Source organism: Sceloporus occidentalis, unplaced genomic scaffold, assembly GCF_023333645.1.
Source record: "Sceloporus occidentalis isolate IW3139 unplaced genomic scaffold, rSceOcc1.0.p SCAF_34, whole genome shotgun sequence".
NCBI lineage: Eukaryota > Metazoa > Chordata > Lepidosauria > Squamata > Phrynosomatidae > Sceloporus > Sceloporus occidentalis.
In genome coordinates this window covers 5,272,246-5,291,156 of record NW_028317014.1, presented here as the reverse complement: position 1 = coordinate 5,291,156, position 18,911 = coordinate 5,272,246, and the positions used below count along the sequence as shown (strand labels likewise).

Here is an 18,911-nt window from a genome sequence, read left to right as displayed (position 1 = left end):
AGCAATTGTGAGACTTCCACAAATAATTTCCTAAGATCAAAAGGGCAGTCTAAGACGAGATAATCACATGAGCTTTAATCTGATTAACATATTTACATATCGCATTTACTTCCTCATCAGGGTAAAGAAGACCACTAAAAAAAGAGAAGAGAAAGTGTTTCCTCCTTTGTTGTCCCCATTGGCTGATGAGCCTCCCTGTCGGAGACATTCCAGTGACAACATCTCCTTTGGCCTTGACAGTAGTGCCACACCATTTGGGTTTAAAACCACCAACACCTCCACAAGACACAAAAAGAATGGGAATGCTAAAGGAATAATTGTGAGTGTTAATAAATTTGATCGTTTGTAAATTCTTGGTAGCGTGTGATTTGCCACCTAACTGTAATAATCCAAATCACTTTGTAGGATATCATCCTTCACCACAGCAAAGCCAAATTGCAAATTATATTTTCATATCCTATCATATTAAGCAGTTTTTTTAACATGTGGTTTAATGAGAAAGCATTATGATTTTTTTACCTTTAGAGTGGATGATATAATTTTGTGAACAATGGTATTTAAGTATTCGTCCTTCCTATATAATATAAAGAATACAGAGATGTGCGTCTCCCCTAATGCACTAAAGTAAAATCTAAAGAGAACTGCTCCTGGAACCTCAATGATTGGCTTAAATTTGAGCATATTAGCAGTAATCTCAACAGGATGTCCGTATTTCACTGGGTTTGAACAGAAATGTCAGATAACAGCACAATTTTTCTTTTTTTTTGTACATTCTGTTTTTGGAAAACTATGAACCATTGTAATAATTGTAGAACATCACGAATTATTTTTTTACAGGAAGATGATCACAGCAGGCCACCAAGCACTAGCCTTGAGAACATTCACCTAGAACCTGAAGAGTGGTGCTCTGTGTCTATTCTAGCCAACGGAAACACAGAATACAGAAGATCAAAAATTACATTTGACGAGACGTAAGTGAAAACATACATATATGTATATGCACAGATAAAGGTGGAAAAAACCAAAGATTTGACCTTTCCGGTCTGTCCTTTTTGAATCTTTTTGTTTAGTAACTTATTCTTTATCACATCCAAAATTATCTTTGGAGCACAGAAAGTAATTTTGTTCCAGGAAAGTTCTCTGTGGAAGAACAAATCCATCATGGAGTGTCTGGGGAGGCTTAATCTGCTACCAATTACAGGACTCAGTGTATAATGTGCATCAATACCAACTCTGCAATTTCCACACCTGTAAAACATAGTTGGGGGTCTTACTTTAACAAGTTAAATGTACATAATTGTGGCTATAAAAAAACAGTAAACTATTACCACCCTGTGTGATATACAAACCTCTATGACATTTTGCATGATTCTGGCTGATGCTTCAAAAAGCAAGCCATTAAACAAAAGCTATATCGCATATAACTTTGACATTAAGGTGTCTTTTCATAAAGTACTTCAAGGTATTGGCAAACATTACACTTTATACTGTATATTATTTAATACAAATCATTTATTTACAGTGTTTTTATTTTTTTTAATTTAAACAAAATGTTGATGGCCAAAGAAAAATGAAGGGTAATTGTAGTGATCCCAGGATAAATAACTAGACAAGATTCAATCCTTTCATGAAATAGCATAGTTTATTAAACATCATTTGTTATCTTCTCCCTATTCCATTATTGGTTTATGTGCCTTTTGTGCTTCTGCCAAAATGAAGTAATTGCTCTGAGTTAAAAGTATAATAAAGGTGTCCATATAAATCTTTCAAAATAATATTCTAGGCTGAACGACGGAAGCAAACTGCCCTCTTGTAGTAGAACTGTTTCAAATACTCATTAATAACGGAAACTTGTATTGGCTGGTGCAGTTCTCAGTGTCATGTGGGGCAAGATACCAACCGTACCCCACTGACGAGGCCAATGAAGGCCGAAATGTACGCCTCGCGCAGAGGAAATTTACCTCTCATTTTGGTTCTGGACCGCTCTTTTGGGGGGATCAGACTGATATGTAGATAGAGATGTCTTTCTCTGTAATGTCACAAGAGAGCTAAAATCTGAGATGCTCCCAAGCAGGGACGCACCTTAAGGCAGGCTATACGGCGTCTGTCAGTTCTTGGTGAGCATCTCGTGTTATTTTTGTATGGCATTTTTCATAGGTGGCCTCAAACAAGAGGCTCCGTAGCTTGTAGCCATAGAGGAATAACACAATTTAAAGTTTCACACAATCTAATACTCACAATATATTTATCTATGTAGTTATTTGTATGAATGTAGCTATTACATTCCAACAAATATTCCATGCCAACACATTCCTCATGCCAGAAGCTTCTTGTATTCTTGTATATTTCACTTAATTTCCATACTATAATAAAATGAATATTTTTATATATCTATACCGGATGCTCGTCCAAATCTCTTTTGTTTCAGTTTAAAATGCAAATACATACGCTATATATCTTGTGTTTTATAGGTTACACAATGCTGATTATTACATGCAAGAAGCCAAAAGATTAAAGCACAAAGCAGATGCCCTGGTGAGTATAAATCATCATTTAAAGTACATCAACCAACAAACATGTATAAACACACGTGTCTGTGCATGCAAGCCTGTAAATGTTGTGTCCTAATATTGTGTCCTCGTGTTTCAGATTGAGAAGTTTGGGAAAGCAGTGAATTATGCGGATGCTGCCCTCTCTTTCATTGAGTGTGGGAACGCTATGGAGCGAGATCCATTAGAAGCTAAATCTCCATACACCATGTACTCGGAGACTGTGGAACTCATCAGGTTAATGTCTATTTTGTGATCGTTTGCCTTATCTCATTTCATTTGTAATTAGAACTTGCTAAGTTGAAAAAAATAATAATTTCAGCATAATGATTTGTTCAAGACATCTTCATCTCTGAAGTCATCATAATTACTTCTTGCCTTTTTATTAATGTGATGGAAAAATTGTAATTGATGGACAGTGCTTTTATAAATTAGACCCTTTAGAGGTTATAATGTGACTGTTATAATTTGCAATATTCATAAAATTCAAATTGAGATGTAGTGGGTGGCTATAAAGAGTTATCATTATAACATTTGGCACAGAGTCTTGCCATTAAAGGGTGCAATATTATTAAAATTATATTCAAGAGGTTTTTGTTCTTTTTTTTTTTTCTTTTTGGTTGGTTTATAAACTAAATGTGTTAGCGTTTACTCAATCATTTAATCACCAATGTTATAGTGAATTAGTTATTTACTTTCATATGAAACCCATACAAGTGATTTCATTTCAAGCGTAACCTCCCTTCCTATGAAAATAAAATAATATAACATGGTTCAGGTACCCCCAGCGGCAGGTCTGCATTAAAGGTGCAGTTCCACTGTTGAACACATAGATACTAGCAGGTATATAATTGTATTCTTTCCTCTAATGGTGTAATGGTATCAAAATCGCAGAAATGATTAAGAAGTATTTTTCAGTTTCAAAATCCTATCAGTACATGCTTTTATGCGAGCTACATATGCCCTGAAAAATGATGAACAAGACAAAGTTCTACATAATTAAATAGAAACATAGAAATGTGTAATTTGACAGTAGATAAGAACAGTTCAGTGCATCTACTCTGCCTGTTTTTCCTGATGCAAAGACTCAGACCTTAATCAGTCCTTGGTCTTGTCTTAGATTCCGGATAGCTTAAATCTAAGGGCTCCCTACCTTTCCCATGCGTGTCTGAACGCTCTCACTGGTTTAGCCTCTACTGATTCTTTTGGGAGGCCATTCCACTAATCTAAAAAAAAATAATCATATCTGGGAGAGGTTTCGAGATCCACTAATATTAGAGAATGTGCTTCCAATGCTTCACTACAATTTCAGCAGAGTAGGTGGAACAGCAGCTGTTTTCTTTCCTTTTGAAGTAACACAACAGGTTAAATCTGGTTGTCTCCTCAAAAACACCAAGCATTAGCAACTTTTTATAAAAATAGAATCTTAAGAATTCTAGAATAAAGTAGAATGTTGATGGATTGATTTTCTACTGGTCATTCTGTAACGCTTATTTATACATTGTATCTTTTTAAGGAATATGTCATGTACCCATTGACCCAGGAATATGGCTACATAAGTTCACTGATTTTATATTGGACATCTGGGAATTACATTTGTAGATGAACTTTAAAAAGCTCTCTTTAGATGTCAAATTCATAGGTCAAAGGAGTGGATTCATGTGAAAAATATGCTTAGTGTATTTGCTCAACTAATTCTTTCCTGCCCAAGTTATGACTCATTACAGACCACAGGAATCTGCGATTAGATTGGGAAATAAAACACAGGATTCCCTAAACTGATTATAAATAGTTTTTTTCTGTAATAAATGAAATATAAATACAGTTAAGATTAAAAATATCTTGAAATCATTTGCATAGATAATGAAAGTTCATGGTTCTTCTTGAGTCTCCTGTGTTCTCTGAGTTCAAATTTTACTATTCCTATTAACATGGAATACACTGTAATTAAATGCAATGCAGATGATTGTCATTGTAGGGAACTAGTGGAGATTATGTATAAAAGGGATACAAAGTGTGCTACAAAGTTTAAAAAACAATGAAATAGTCCAGTCTGCCGCACCAGAGGGACAGAATATGGTGCTGAAGGTAAATAATGTGTGGACATCACCTCTTTATCATTGCAATAAACTGACAGAAACTTACAGTCTCTGTAGAATCTTCAAGTCCTGGAGCTATCTCAGTCCAAACTAAACTCCCCCACTGAACGATATTGCATCAACTGTACACCTAAAAAACCATACAGTTCATTTGCTTGGAATTTTGCCATAAAGTGCCAAATGTAGTCTTTGGAGGGCCTTGCATTCCATTGCAATCTAGAGATTACATTAGACACCAAAATGTAATACCCCAAATCCGACACATCGGAATTCATAAGCTTGTAATCAGAGGAAGAAAAAGCATCGAAATGGGCTTATGATTCCACTGGTGGAAGCCATAGTAACTTCTTACATCTTTGTTTCATGTGAGATGTTTTGTTTGGGGGCATATTAGGAGCATGTGCTGCAAAAAACACTTAGAATTAACTGATCTTGAGTTGAGAGGTGACAAGATCACCTTCCATGTTCACCCTTTCCGATTACCCAGAAAACCCTTATACTTCACACCTAAATACATACAGGCAATAGTACTGTGGTTAACCCAATGAGAAAATATTCATTAAATATATAAATATATAAATATGAGCATAACCCAACTGTGCAAATGAATTAACAGTTTTCAACTCACATTATTAATCAGAACCACTGAACCTCTGTTAACCCTACAATCAGTCCCCAAAGTAACCGGCACAAGCTCTCAGGCACGGCGTTACTCTTCATTGCCTCCAGTTGCTGCAGATAAACATTTGCGTTAGATGCTTTCACGTTTTAAAAATGGTTTATTAATAAATGATGCATGTTACTTTTGAGAAAAATCCATGAGCAGTATTTGCCTGAATCTTTGCTCGTTTTATTCAAGGTATGCCATGAGACTGAAGAATTTCACAGGCTCGGCTGCCAGTGAAGGGGAAAAGAAACTCGCGGTTTTATGGTGAGTCCACAGAGACAATGTCGACGCTACAAAAATCCACTAGAAGACTTTGAAACAACAGAAAAGCTTAAGCTGCTTACACAAGATCATTACTCTTGTTTTCCATGAACCTATTAAAGGATAACTAATAGGTTTCTTTATCAGCTGGCTAAACAATTCATATTGTTATCAATCGGTATTTAGCATTTTTATTTTATTTACTTATGTATTGCAGTTTTACTTTAAAATATAAAATAATATTATACATTAAAATGTTTTATTAAACATGAAATGAACATAATCCTTTCCTAATTACCTTAGCTATCGCTGCTTGTCGTTACTCTACTTGAGAATGTTTAAACTAAAGAAGGACCATGCTATGAAGTACTCCAGATCACTCATGGAATATTTTAAGGTAATGTGTAACATATATATAACACCCAAGTATTACATAGAACAGTGTCCCTCTTTATTTGGGACAGTCCCTTTTTTGAATCACCTAATCACTCTTTTGTTTGGTTGGTATGAGTTTACCACAGTGTTCTGGAACCCTAAAGGTCACAATAATGTGTTTATAAACAACAAAAAATGTGTTGCTTTTTTAAATAGTGTAAGGAAAATACGTCATTCTTCATATTGGCCACTTGAAATGTTGGGAGGTATGACTAAAATTCTTATTGCAGTGAGGTTCTCTCTGCTCCTCTGCATGCTTTACGTTAACTTCATGTGCAATGATGTTTTTACGATGGCAAAGCACAGCAGGACGTTTGTTCTGGGCACTTATTAATGGGGCAGGAAGAACAACTTAAAATAATAATAATCTTGATTTTTTTATGTTTAAATGTTTTTTACCTACAAGTGTTATTGTTATGTTACAAGTATTATAAGTATTATAAGTTACTGTTCACGTCATGCACATATGCTTCTTAAATATACTTTTATGCTGTTCATGCAACTGCCAATAACCAATAAAAAGTTTTTATTATTTTTCTAAATACAGAACTCTTCAAAATCTTCCCAGGCGCCCTCTCCATGGGGAGGCAATGGAAAGTAAGTAGTCTTTTTTTCCTGTTTCTTGTCAAAGTGATCCTTCATAAAAATGAATGATTAGAGAGTAAAATATTACATAGACAGCTGAGGAATGAAGGTCAGTTCTCGGGTTATAAACTCATATATCAGAAGTCGAAGTCAGGAATTCAACCATATAAACTGCTGAAAAGTTAATGCAGGTTGCTTCAGAATTCTTTAACAATTTGGTCCTTAAACCAAATGATAGTCATAAAAGGACTGTTAATTAGATAGCAAGTACTGTGTCATTTCAGAAAGTCAAAGTAAAGTTAACCTCCATCACAGTGATTTTTCAGTGATTGGCTCTGTAATGAAAGACCAATGAATAATTCATTGATATATGGTCAGCAGTGTTAAATAAAACTGAAGTTATATCAGTGGTGGAAATGTGCGGATACTTAATCAGCCAATTATTTCGGGAATCAATCTTTATTTTAATGTTCATATATCTGTACCTGCAAATACTGTAAAAAATTATGGGGATGTAATTATACTCCAGTGGCAGATGAGTATATGCAAATTAAGCTCGCCCTCTTCCACAAGGAAATGTATCCAAAACCAATTAGAGTTCATTAAGTAAGCACATCAAATGTTCATTCCTGTTATGGAGGCAGTTACCTTGTTTCTTGGTGTTAGAAACAAATTTAACGTGTGTTCATTTAGCACGCAAGCATATTCTAGTAAGATGTACTTCTTTCAATGACTCTCATAGTTTTATCAGGATCACAGGGTGGTGCAGGTTTCTAATGACATTGGGTGAACCCATTGATAATCGGATATGATTACCTTGGGCAACGATTCCCTTTTTTTCTTTTACAAGCAGTTCCACACATGACTTTAGATGGGTTCCTAGTAAGCCAGGTCTTTCAGCGGCATATCTAACATGTCTGAATACATTCTATCCTCTGTTTCTTCTGTGATGCTTTAAATAGTTTTTAACTGCATTAACCCCTTCGCGACCTTTGCCGGTTCAGGACCGTCATAACAAGAAGGTCACTAAATGACCTTTGACGGTCCTGAACCGTCAAAAAATTAAATAAGCTTAGAAAGTGATCAAGGATCACTTTCTTCGCTTAAACGGCCTTGCTGCAATGCCTCGATGTCGAGGCATTCAGCAAGGCCGAGATCGGCATCGGGGGCCATGTCTGGCCCCTCCCCGGGGCGTCAACAGCCGCCATACATTGTATGGCGGCGGACGCCCGTTTTAAAAGCGTTTAGGAGGCGATCAACGATCGCCTCCTAAACTTAAATGGTGTCGCTGGAATGCCTCGATCAGGAGGCATCCAGCGACACCAAACACTTACCTCTGGGTGGGCTGTGACCGCTCCGGAGAGCGGTCACAGCCGCCGCTGCCGGTGATCTTCGCCATCAAGCAAGATGGCGGCGGCCCGGGAAATAAAACAATAAAGACGAAAAAGTTCGCTAGAGGGTCTCCAGACCCTCTAGAGAACTGGCTCCACTTGCTGGTTGAATACAGGTACTGCATTCAACCATGCAAGTCAATGGAGCCCAGCTTTCTAATCACTATGTGATTAGTAAAATATAAAAAAAAAAAAAAAAATAAATAAAAAATGGAAAAAAAAAAAAAAAAAAAATGTGCTAACATTTAAAAATAATTATGCAGTGATGTCACTAGATGAACCATCCAGTACCAGCAAAATGTGTAAAAAAAAATATAAAAAAAGTATTAAAAAAATAAAATAAAATTAAAAAATAAAGTTTATTATTTTGAGCAAGTGCTAAAAATTCTCAAAAATCTCAACAAAGAGTTAAAATAAAAGCACTTCAAATACCCAAGGGGTGTCTAATATATAAAAAAAATGGCTGATGGGGTAAATTGGAGTGGCCTAGCTCAAATATAGGGCATAGGTACAGACTGACCAAAATGGAGAAAATAAGCGCACTTCCCAAATGTGGCATTTTAAATCTGAAACAACCCGACAAACCCATGCATGTCGGGTATCACTGCACTCAGGAGATGTTCCTGAACACACATTGGCGTGTTGTTTGACAGTGGCATATACCAGGACCTGTATATCTATAACTAAAGTACAATTTGTGTGAAAAAAAAAAAAAAAAATACTATTACAAAGTTTGACAAAGTGTAGTTCTATAATTGGTGCATGGAAAGGGTTAAAATAACAGCATTTGGAATACCCTGGGGTGTCTAGTTTTCAAAAATATATGGTTTGAATGGGTTAAATTGAGTTAACCGGCTTCAAAGATATTCCAAAGAGGAGAGGGAGGCACAATGACCAAATGACCACCTGAATTACGCATGCCCCAAAAGTAGCCTTTTACCAGCCAAACAATCTGACAAACCCATGCATGTGGGGTATCGCTGTACTCAGGAGATGTTGCTGAACACATATTGGGGTGTTGTTTGACAGTGACATATACCAGCACCTGTATATCTATAACTAAATTACAATTTGTGTGGAAAAAAAAATAAAAAAAATTACTATTACAAAGTTTGACAAAGTGTAGTTGTATAATTGGTGCATGGAAAGGGTTAAAATAACAGCATTTGGAATACCCTGGGGTGTCTAGTTTTCAAAAATATATGGTTTGAATGGGTTAAATTGAGTTAACCGGCTTCAAAGATGTTCCAAAGAGGAGATGGAGGCAGACTGACCAGATTTGTTAAAAAAGATTTGGAAATCATAAAACGCTGCTTGTACTTATTGCCCTATAACTTACAAAAAACAGCAAAAAAACATAAAAACATTGGGTATTTCTAAACTCAGGACAAGTAGTAGAATCTATTTAGCTAGTTTTTTTACTTGCTTTTTTAGGTGAGTAAAAGATTTTTCAAATAAAAGTCATAAAATGTGTTTTTTTTTCAATTTTTCACCATGTTTTTTTTATTTTTTTTATAGTAAATAAGATGATACGATCAAAATAATGGTATCTGAAGAAAGCCCATCTTGTCCTGAAAAAAACAATATATAACTTATGTGGGTACACTAAATGGGTGAGGAGAAAATTACAGCTGAACACAAGCACCACAAAAGTGTCAAAACAGCCTCGGTCCCACAGGGTACAAAACGAAAAATGAGCCCGGTCCTTAAGGGGTTAAACATGGGCCTGTGTACATTACAATTATTTATATAGCGCCAGGAGATTTCCTAGCCTTGGTGGGTCAGCACCGCACAGCACTCCCTATAGTTTCCTCTCTCTCGCGGCCAGAAAAGTATAAGAGTATTCAGCAGGCCTGAGCCAATTTCCATCCCCGTCCATTATTGACTATATGTGTTATATGATGCTTGTATATAAGGAATAGGCTAGGCATGCTCTTCATGCTGTCAGTTCCCAGAATGCCCCTGCTAGCTGTAATCAGAAAGGTCAGACTAGCCTAAAAAAAAGGTCCCATTACGTTTTTATGAATTGTCCCCATTTACTGCAGTCCTCTAGTAAGTAAAATCACTTCAGAACAGCGGTATCCAACTCCGGGTCTCAGAGGCCAAATGTTGGCGAGGATTTTTGGCTGTTTTACCAATAAAAATTGTTGACATTCATTAAATCACTTGTGTTCAAGGGATGCTATTGAACATTCTTGGTTTGTTTATGACCCAGAAGGCTTGGAGCTCAACCCTCCAGATTTATAAGTCACCTGCAACAAAGTCATTTTTTAGTAATATGCTTAACCCCTTAATGACAAAGCCCGTACATGTACGGGCTCAAAATCAATGAGTTTTCAATGAGTTTAGGGACCACCCATTGTCCTTAAGGGGTTAAAAATCAAATGCACCCTGTCTAAATATTTATTTGTATTTCCATTGACACAGTGCAGCTACATTTAGCAGGTGATAATGTGTGAAAGGAGTGATATTTGTCCTGGGCATAGCTAATATTCTTTTGCGATGCGGACACATCTTTACTATATTTAGAGGATATACTTTAGCTCATCAACTAATTGCACAAAAACACGATAATTATCTCTAATTATCAACTTTGTGACGTAATCCCTCATTGTTTAAACACTTACCACATCAGTTTTTATATTATTATTATTTCTTTTCTGAAGAAGTTTTTTATGCACAAGAACCAGATTTTATTATAAACATTGTGCATACACCATTTAATGGATAATATCATTATATTAATGTATTTGCCGCTTATACCTATGATTATATAAAGAAAAGCATTTGAAGAAACAACATTTTTATCTTATTAAATTCATTTTTCGTTTTGGTTTTTATTGTGCCATTGTCATATTGGGAATTCGGTGGTTTCTTTTTCCATGGTAGGCATGCATGTACATTTAGATTAAACCTCACTCCAGCCATTCTCCTTCAACCAAATGATGTACAGCACACGCTGCTTTCCTTTAGGGACCTGAATTATCAAGTATAATTCTTGAGGCAGTTTCTAAAGCTTTGACATCTTGCGGTACGTGCGCATGAGAGCGCACCACTTAATAGGCAGAGAACTGCTGGCTCCAGGTGACTGTTAATTACCACGTTTAGAATTAAATGTACCTCCGTAATCAACTTTAGTATTGCACCAAAATTTTTTAGACAAAAAAAATCTAAATGCTATGTAAAGATTAGCATGCAATTACAAACAATATCCCATACAATTTCTGAAAGAATTGTATAGAAATGTTTGCAATTCTTCCAATCTTTCCCAGATAATAACACACTCCAGGAGACTTTTATGAATTGTGCTTCGCCTATCGTGTGGACTGTATTTGCTAGAAATTGCCATTGTGGTTTCTCCAAAATGCTTAAATAATAGGCTTTGTATTATCTGTTGAGAATTTTCAGTCTACCAATAGAACTGAAAGAATTTGGCAGCAGGTAGAAATCCATTTTAATATAAGATACAGAGGCTGTTTCATTTTCTCGCTCCCTTGTTCTCTTTTTTTAAACATTGAACAAGCAGAATAGGAAAAATACATAACTTCAGAGGGGCATTTCTTTTTTTATTTCAACTTCACAATGAAAGATTTAAAATAAAATGTGTTTTTGGCAGGATTCTACCCTAAATGTCCACGACAAGCAAAACAACAAACATTTTACTTTAGTGAAATAGGTGCAGAAATGAAAAGATCATGTATTTTTTTTTTATTTAGACAATATTATGTTTGCCAACAGCATGAATAGTGTCAATATTTCCTATTTAAGCCAGCTAATATACCAAAGAAGTTAAAGGAATATATTATTTTCCTAGAATCGATATGCCAGAACATGCAACTGGGTTTGGAATCTCATCTACAAGACTAAGAAGAGCTTGCAATCCTCATTACCAAATTTGTTCTTTTTTTTTCTACAACTCTGTAGAACTCTATAACTTAACCTCATCTATATATGTATTGGCATTCTGGTGGTTCCTTTTATAGCAGTCAATATAAAAACTTTTCCGGAATGTGTTGTTGGGCAGCTTTACTTCCTCCGACATGTTAAATTGTACGAACAAGACTTTGGTTGAAGACAGATGCCCAGTGTTTATACTTAAAGGCTAGGAGGGTAATGTAATGTAAATTCTGCTGTGATTTTCTAATAAGAAAAGCATCAGATCAGATATCATTAAATCAAAGTGCAATATAAACAGCTTAGCTGTAGACTATGTAACCCTGAAAATCTGCTGATTTGCTTTCTCTTCCTGAGATTCAGATTAAACCTCAAGGTTCCCGGGAAGGCACACAGTTAAGTACGGTCAATACCTTATTTCACCTTGAAATGGTTTTGGCAGAACTTTTTTTTCAGACTTTTGCTGGATACCAAGATGAGTAAGGAATGGGTAGTTGATCAGTAAAACAGTTTGTTTAACTCTCCATCCATTAATGATCATAAAGAGGGATGGCACAAGCTTTGAACCCACTGATGGAATCCCCGTATTTATACCTCAGATGGTTTTGACTGTTTTTTTTCACTGGGAAATTTTGCTCTGGTTTTTTACTTATTGGTCATTATTATTTTAGCGGCAGCCGGAAATCTGAATGTGTGTGCTTTATAGGGTGTGTTCCTTTTTCTGCAGGGCCGGCCCAAGGAATAATGCCGCCTTGGGCGAAGTTTAAAGTGCCGCCCCCCCCATTATCTACCCTTCCTCTGCCGCACCCCCCCATTATCTACCCTTCCTCTGCCGCACCCCCATTATCTACCCTTCCTCTGCCGCCCCCCACCTTTGTACTTACCTTTCAGCAGTCCTGCGGCGAGTCTCCCTGCTCGGTCTCGGTGCCGGCTTGTAATGCTGAGCGCCGGAAATGACGTAATCTTCCGGTGCTCAGCATTACAAGCCGGCACCGAGACCGAGCTAGAGGGTTCACAGAGGAGAGAGAGGGGCGCTGAGCGGGTAAGCGAAAATCACTCGGCGCCCCTTTCTCTCTCCTCCGCTTTAAATTAAAAAAAAAAAGGGCCGCCTGGAGCAATTGAACCACTCTGCTTCATGGTAGGGCCAGCCCTGCCTTTCTGTATATAATCTATTGATGAGACCTGAGCTGTTTACCTATTAGTACAAATGACATTCAGTCTCCTTATTCTAGCTATGATGGTATAGGGCTATACACATAGGAATCTCTAGTATTTCTCTTAAGCATCACTTTTTTAGGATATTAATGATTTATTTGTACTCTTTGTCATATCTGTCACCATATGACATAAATGGAAATAATAAAAACGCCGACGTACATACTTGATACTTGTGGGAAAATGAAACACTTCTACAGGTCTTGCATATGGCCTTTTGAATGTGCTTTTATTGCAGGAAAATATAACATCTAACAGGGAATATTACCATGCCTTTAGCGGCTTTTGTATTTCACGTTCAAATAGAAAATACACTTTGATTTGGTGCTTGTGAAACATAAGCTTTGAATGTTATGGAATAAGAAGGCAATGTTTATTTTTTCTTCCCTGCAGCATATTTCCTTTTAAACGTCAAGAGTACAGCTGGCTATCCCATTGGAGATGGCACTGGGGTTTTATAATGCTACCAGCGTTGCCTGCTGGGAGTGTTTCAACACTTGGCCAAAATAGTTGAAGAGAATCTTTTGATATAATTCTACAACAAAAACTCCTGTAATTCCTATTGTGTTGGATAAAAAAAAATTATTATTTCATTAGTGGAGGAATGGTAGAATTTCAATTTTGGGGCAAGCCTAGTTATATGACAGTTAGACAGATGCCAATCACATTGGCCAGTCCTGTCAAAAACACATTGACGAGAACCAAAATTGGCAATGACTGAAGAAGGGTCGCAAATCATGTATGACTATAGAATGCTCTAAATTTCCCTTGTGATCATATATGGAACTACAAAGAAGAAACTGCTTTTTCTGGCTCAAATTCCTCAGTCCAGGCATTATTTGCCGCTCAGTGCTTTCTGGATAAAATAAGTATGAATGTAGTCAAATATACATATCTTTACAGAAAAATGTTAATTTCAGTTTATCCCCTTTGTAGCTGTTTTTCCTTCCCTTCTATTTGTTTATTTTAATCTAATGGTTACCAGAACTTAAAGAAATGAATTATAAATCTGCTAGGTAAAATGCCATGTGTGTGTATATGAGCACAAGAATGTTTTTTTCTGACTTGTAAATGAATATTTTATGCCATTTTTTTCCCTAAGGAACACAGAGACACCATCTCCAATGTCATTAAGTCCATCCTCAATAAATTCTGCTGGAAACAGCAGTGGGACAACTGGATCTTCTTCTACGGGCACTATATCGATTCCACAACGCATACACCAAATGGCTGCCAGTCACGTCAATATCACTAACAATGTCTTGCGTAGTTATGAGCACTGGGATATGGCTGACAAGCTGACAAGAGAATCTAAAGGTAAGCTTAAAATATCACAATGCAAGAATTATGTGTGATATCATTTTGTATATGTATTAAGCAGTGGGCCCAGACTGGCCATCTGGCAAACTGGGGGAATATCCGGTGGCTGATGGTGCCATGAAATAATGACTAATTTTCATCAGGTTCATGACAACCCAGTTCATTTTATCGGCAACCTGTTCCTTTTAGGGACAGCCTGGCGTAAGGCTTAATAAATGCTTCTTACAACCCAGAGAAGAAGATAATGTGTGCACCTTGGCGTGCATGAGGCCTTACTGTGCATTGAACATCAGTAAACATGCATGGAAGATCAGTAAACATGCATGGAACATCAGTAAAGATGCAGGAAATGCTTTTCTTGGCCACTGATGTCAGTGAATTCTGTGCGACTCTAAGTAATGGTCCAAAATAGATGACCTGGTACATTTTGTTGAAAGCTATAGTCTTGCTTCGAACCGTGTTTTCAAAGTTGTTTGAAGGACATAGTGCAAATTAAATGCCCTTAGTGTTGTTCTTATTGTTAGCTAATTAAGAAAAACGCCATAATTATCTATCGATCTGTGTATTGTCATATCAGTTAAATGTGCAGTTAATCACATTTTCTAACAAATTGTAAAAAAAAGTAATACAGTGCATGGTAGATTAATCTAAAACGGCGTCTTATTAATGACATAATTATAGACATTATGCACAATTGTTAAAATTCCCACTTAAAGTTGGAAGCATTTCCACAGTAGGGTGTTTTGATGTTAAAATGAAATATTATGAATCTAGTAATTAGCACAGTGTGTTATAATGCTAAATCTCTAGCTTGATATTAATTAAAATATATTACTGTAAAAAAAATTGAAACCTTGAATTCCTATGTTTTAAGGTTAAATGTTATTTACCATTTTTGTTAAATGGATTAGAAAGTATTATGATATAAAGTAATTGATCAGTTAATATGAATAATAAAAAGAGAATTAATTAGTCAAATTTGTAATTAGCTGAGTAATAGTCAAGTGCTTTCTCATGGTTTATGTGGCGGGTTATTTTGTATATTAAACCATTCATTTTAAGTATATAAAGTGTGTTTGGTAATTAAAGTGAAACTACCACCATCACACATTGTAGTATAATTCAATGAATTCATTAAAACTAACTTTTGCTTTTGTTCGCTAACAAAACAAACACTATGGATACACATATTTCTGTTGAAAATCCCAGATTTTTTAAAACAAAATATGGGAACAATTTTTTCAAGCTCTTTATATTTCTCCAGCACGTAGCATAGAATTCAGAGGGAATTGCACATGATGTTTGTCTCTCAAAGTATAAATATCTCTTCCCACATTAAACATTATTAAGGATGATTTTAAAGTACAATGCTTGTTGGTGATTTTTTATGACGCTGACTATTGTAGTATTTAAATGTAACGTTAGTTTTTTTTTTTAGTTTGTCTCAGGACATTTCTAGGTACAAGTAATATTAGAAGTCTTAAACCATGCTTTCAAGCATTGGAGGTGGCCAAAAGAGGGACACTTCTGTTAGAGGCATTGCTAAAGGGTACTGCTTTACTAAGACTTATTCTAAGACTTACTATGGGGTGTGTAACCTAATCTTGCAGTTAGATAAAGTATATAGAAGATATTTTCACACAATTTGATTTATTTAATGTACACATTATAGAACACCGCGATAAACACTTTTACTTCACAGACAGGGTGGCGGATGAGTGGAACAGACGTCTAGCAGATGTGGGAATTTAAACATGCATGGAATAGGCATATCCCAAATATTAGGCTAAATATGGGATGGGGGTAACTTAATGGGCAAGAAAAAAATGAAGAGCACTGGCTGTAATAGTAAACACACAGTCCATAAAGTTATGTCATGTTGGGGAAGGTGACCGATTCTGAAATTGCTCCTTCCAACATTCTACCGTTCTCACATTTCAGATAATGTCATTATGCGAAAGAACCTTTTGACTGCTGGTCTTTATTCAGTGCCCGAAGATTTAACTCACTCAGGAATATAATCACGATCTATGATTTTTCTCCCTTACTCAAGCAAAGTTAATTTAACAGTGTAAATGCTCCCGAGAATTTTAACCATTGGGTTGCATTATCTTGTGCCAGAAATCAAATTCAAAGACGGAATGCAGTATAACACAATGACTGCATTAAAGTTTACCCTTTTTTTTAATATGAGTCAGAATAAAAATGTTATTTAAAAAAAAATAAAAAATCATATATTTACAGGAAGCCGGAAAAAATTAATAAATAAATAAATAAAAATAAAAGGAACCTAAAATGCGGCAGTTCAGAGCTTTTCACTCTGATAAACAAAGTTTTTAAGTGACCTTGCTAAGTAATTCCGTGCCGCCCACCCTGGTGGAGAGCAGAAAGGCACATTTTAAACAATTTAAGCTGGGCAGACCCATACTAAATTTCACAAAATGGCCTAACCTTCAAATATATAGCGAATTCAGCAGGGTCCTGCGCAATTATCATCTGTGACACATCTTGGAACAATGCATTATATCATATTGCTACAGTCAGGTGAAATGAGGCAAAAGTGTAATTTAAGGCCTGACTGACTAAAACGTTAACAGATTGAGGCATTGTCAGGAAAAATCACAGGCACTACATTAGATAAAATGTGTCATCACAAAATGTTCATTACGGTCATTTATTTTGATATCCATTGATGTAAAAAAATTACCATTTAGCCCGATCTGCATGAATTATTGCTTCAAAAGAAAGGTTTCATGGCTCAGAATTATAGAATATGTTTCATGTTTCCTTGTTTAGACACTTTTTTTGAGGCCCAGTTTTCTCTGTCTCTCTTTTCTCCCCTCTCAGCTACTAGATCATTACATTGGTTTGAGTGTTTCACAGTGTTCTACAGCCCTAAAAGTGTTTAGATTTAGTGTGATTAAAATACATAATTATTTTATGTTCACAACAGTCACAATGATGTGTATAGAAGCTGAGAAGTGAGTTTATGAATTAAATTGTGTTAAAAAATTACTTAAGTATTGTTAATGAAATTTCCCCATGGTCAAGCTTCTAAATACACCCTCCTTGGCTCCCTGGAGCATTTGGAGTGGGGTAGATAAAGTAATTATATTTTCATCAAAAACTTTTATCTTCACTAATTAAAAATAAAATCAAACATTTACTCAGGACCTTCAACAAATTTAAGAATTACAAAAGTTATATATTTGTTAGGTGCTACTAGATTTCGTTGGATAAATAAGGGCACAATGAGCATTAAAAAAAAATTTGGAATAAAAGATTTGTTCCTTCAGATGTTCTAATTATGAATGTCAGCAACAAAATCCACTCCCCTCCCGTCTGATGTGTAGAACAATGTGCAAACAAAAAATATAATAAAGTGTAATAAATTATAAAAACATAATATGTATCTAATCATAATCCTTCTGGAAAGTGGGAGCATGTGCATTCTGAGAAATACCAAATATTCTTAATAGAAGTCTCTCCTTCCTTTGAAGACATATTGGTCATAAAACTAATGTAATGTGTATATAATCAGAACCTTACCAGATTTGCTGTAGCTAAGATAATTATTTCCAAATGCATACATATTTAAGGTGACAACCTATATTTGCTTGGGTACAGTGTACTCTGTTTCCCATATAATAACTTGATTGTGGTTTACTTAATAAAAGTAAATTTTATTACAAAATATTAACATACTATTTTAATGTGCAGCGTAAGTGATTCTGGAAATGTGATCCTAATATCAAAACTTTTGTGATTACAGAGTTCTTTCAAGACCTTGACACAATGATGGAGCCTTTAACACAACACAGCACTATGACCAACCTGGTCCGCTACGTTCGACAAGGACTTCATTGGTTACGCATCGAGTCACAATTGTTGTAGTGTCTGCTTTATTCCTCCCACATTTTCTTGTATTCTACCTCTACCAGAGCATAGACGATCACTGGTGGATATCCACTCATTATCTTGACTTCATTTTTTAAAATATTTTATTTGTTGGAAGTGGCTTTTACTGTCGATGGAAATGCAGCTCGGGAAGTAGCATTAACTGCAACGACCAACCCGCCAACCAACCATTTCCAACTCTTTAATATGCCTTGCATCTCTTGGATCCATTCCTATGTGCTTTACGAAATGGTACAATTTTAAATATATTGTTTTATTCTTCACTGCCTTTAATTAAGAACAAGATGCACTTTGTGAAGATTTGGAACAAAACTTCTTCAGTATCAGAGTGTTTTATGAAAACACTTTAATTGGGATAATTATTTAAAATGTTGTATTATTAGCAATGTTCAAACTTTTCTGTGATTGGTATTACTTAAAAATGTGTGTTGCTTGTCTATGGCATCACTGCCAAGGCAGCTAATATCTATAATGTAATAACGAAATGGGTAGCTCACTGCTTGGTCACAGAGGTTAAAGGTGAAACCAGTGACACCAGGTGCCAAACTGTACAATAAGACATTACCGAAACAGTCTA

General features: G+C 35.7%; 1 protein-coding gene across 1 annotated transcript in view; it reads left to right on the top strand.

The window, feature by feature from the left end:
• LOC149298180 (AF4/FMR2 family member 2-like) overlaps positions 1-18,310 on the top strand; it is a 142,314-nt gene extending 124,004 nt beyond the window's left edge. The window contains exons 13-21 of the mRNA XM_089487650.1: positions 121-319; positions 838-971; positions 2,472-2,535; positions 2,650-2,786; positions 5,508-5,579; positions 5,880-5,973; positions 6,559-6,608; positions 14,199-14,413; positions 18,189-18,310. Coding sequence (XP_089343776.1) covers positions 121-319; positions 838-971; positions 2,472-2,535; positions 2,650-2,786; positions 5,508-5,579; positions 5,880-5,973; positions 6,559-6,608; positions 14,199-14,413; positions 18,189-18,310 — 1,087 coding nt within the window. The remainder of the gene's footprint in view (positions 1-120; positions 320-837; positions 972-2,471; positions 2,536-2,649; positions 2,787-5,507; positions 5,580-5,879; positions 5,974-6,558; positions 6,609-14,198; positions 14,414-18,188) is intronic.
• Positions 18,311-18,911: the final 601 nt, after the last annotated feature.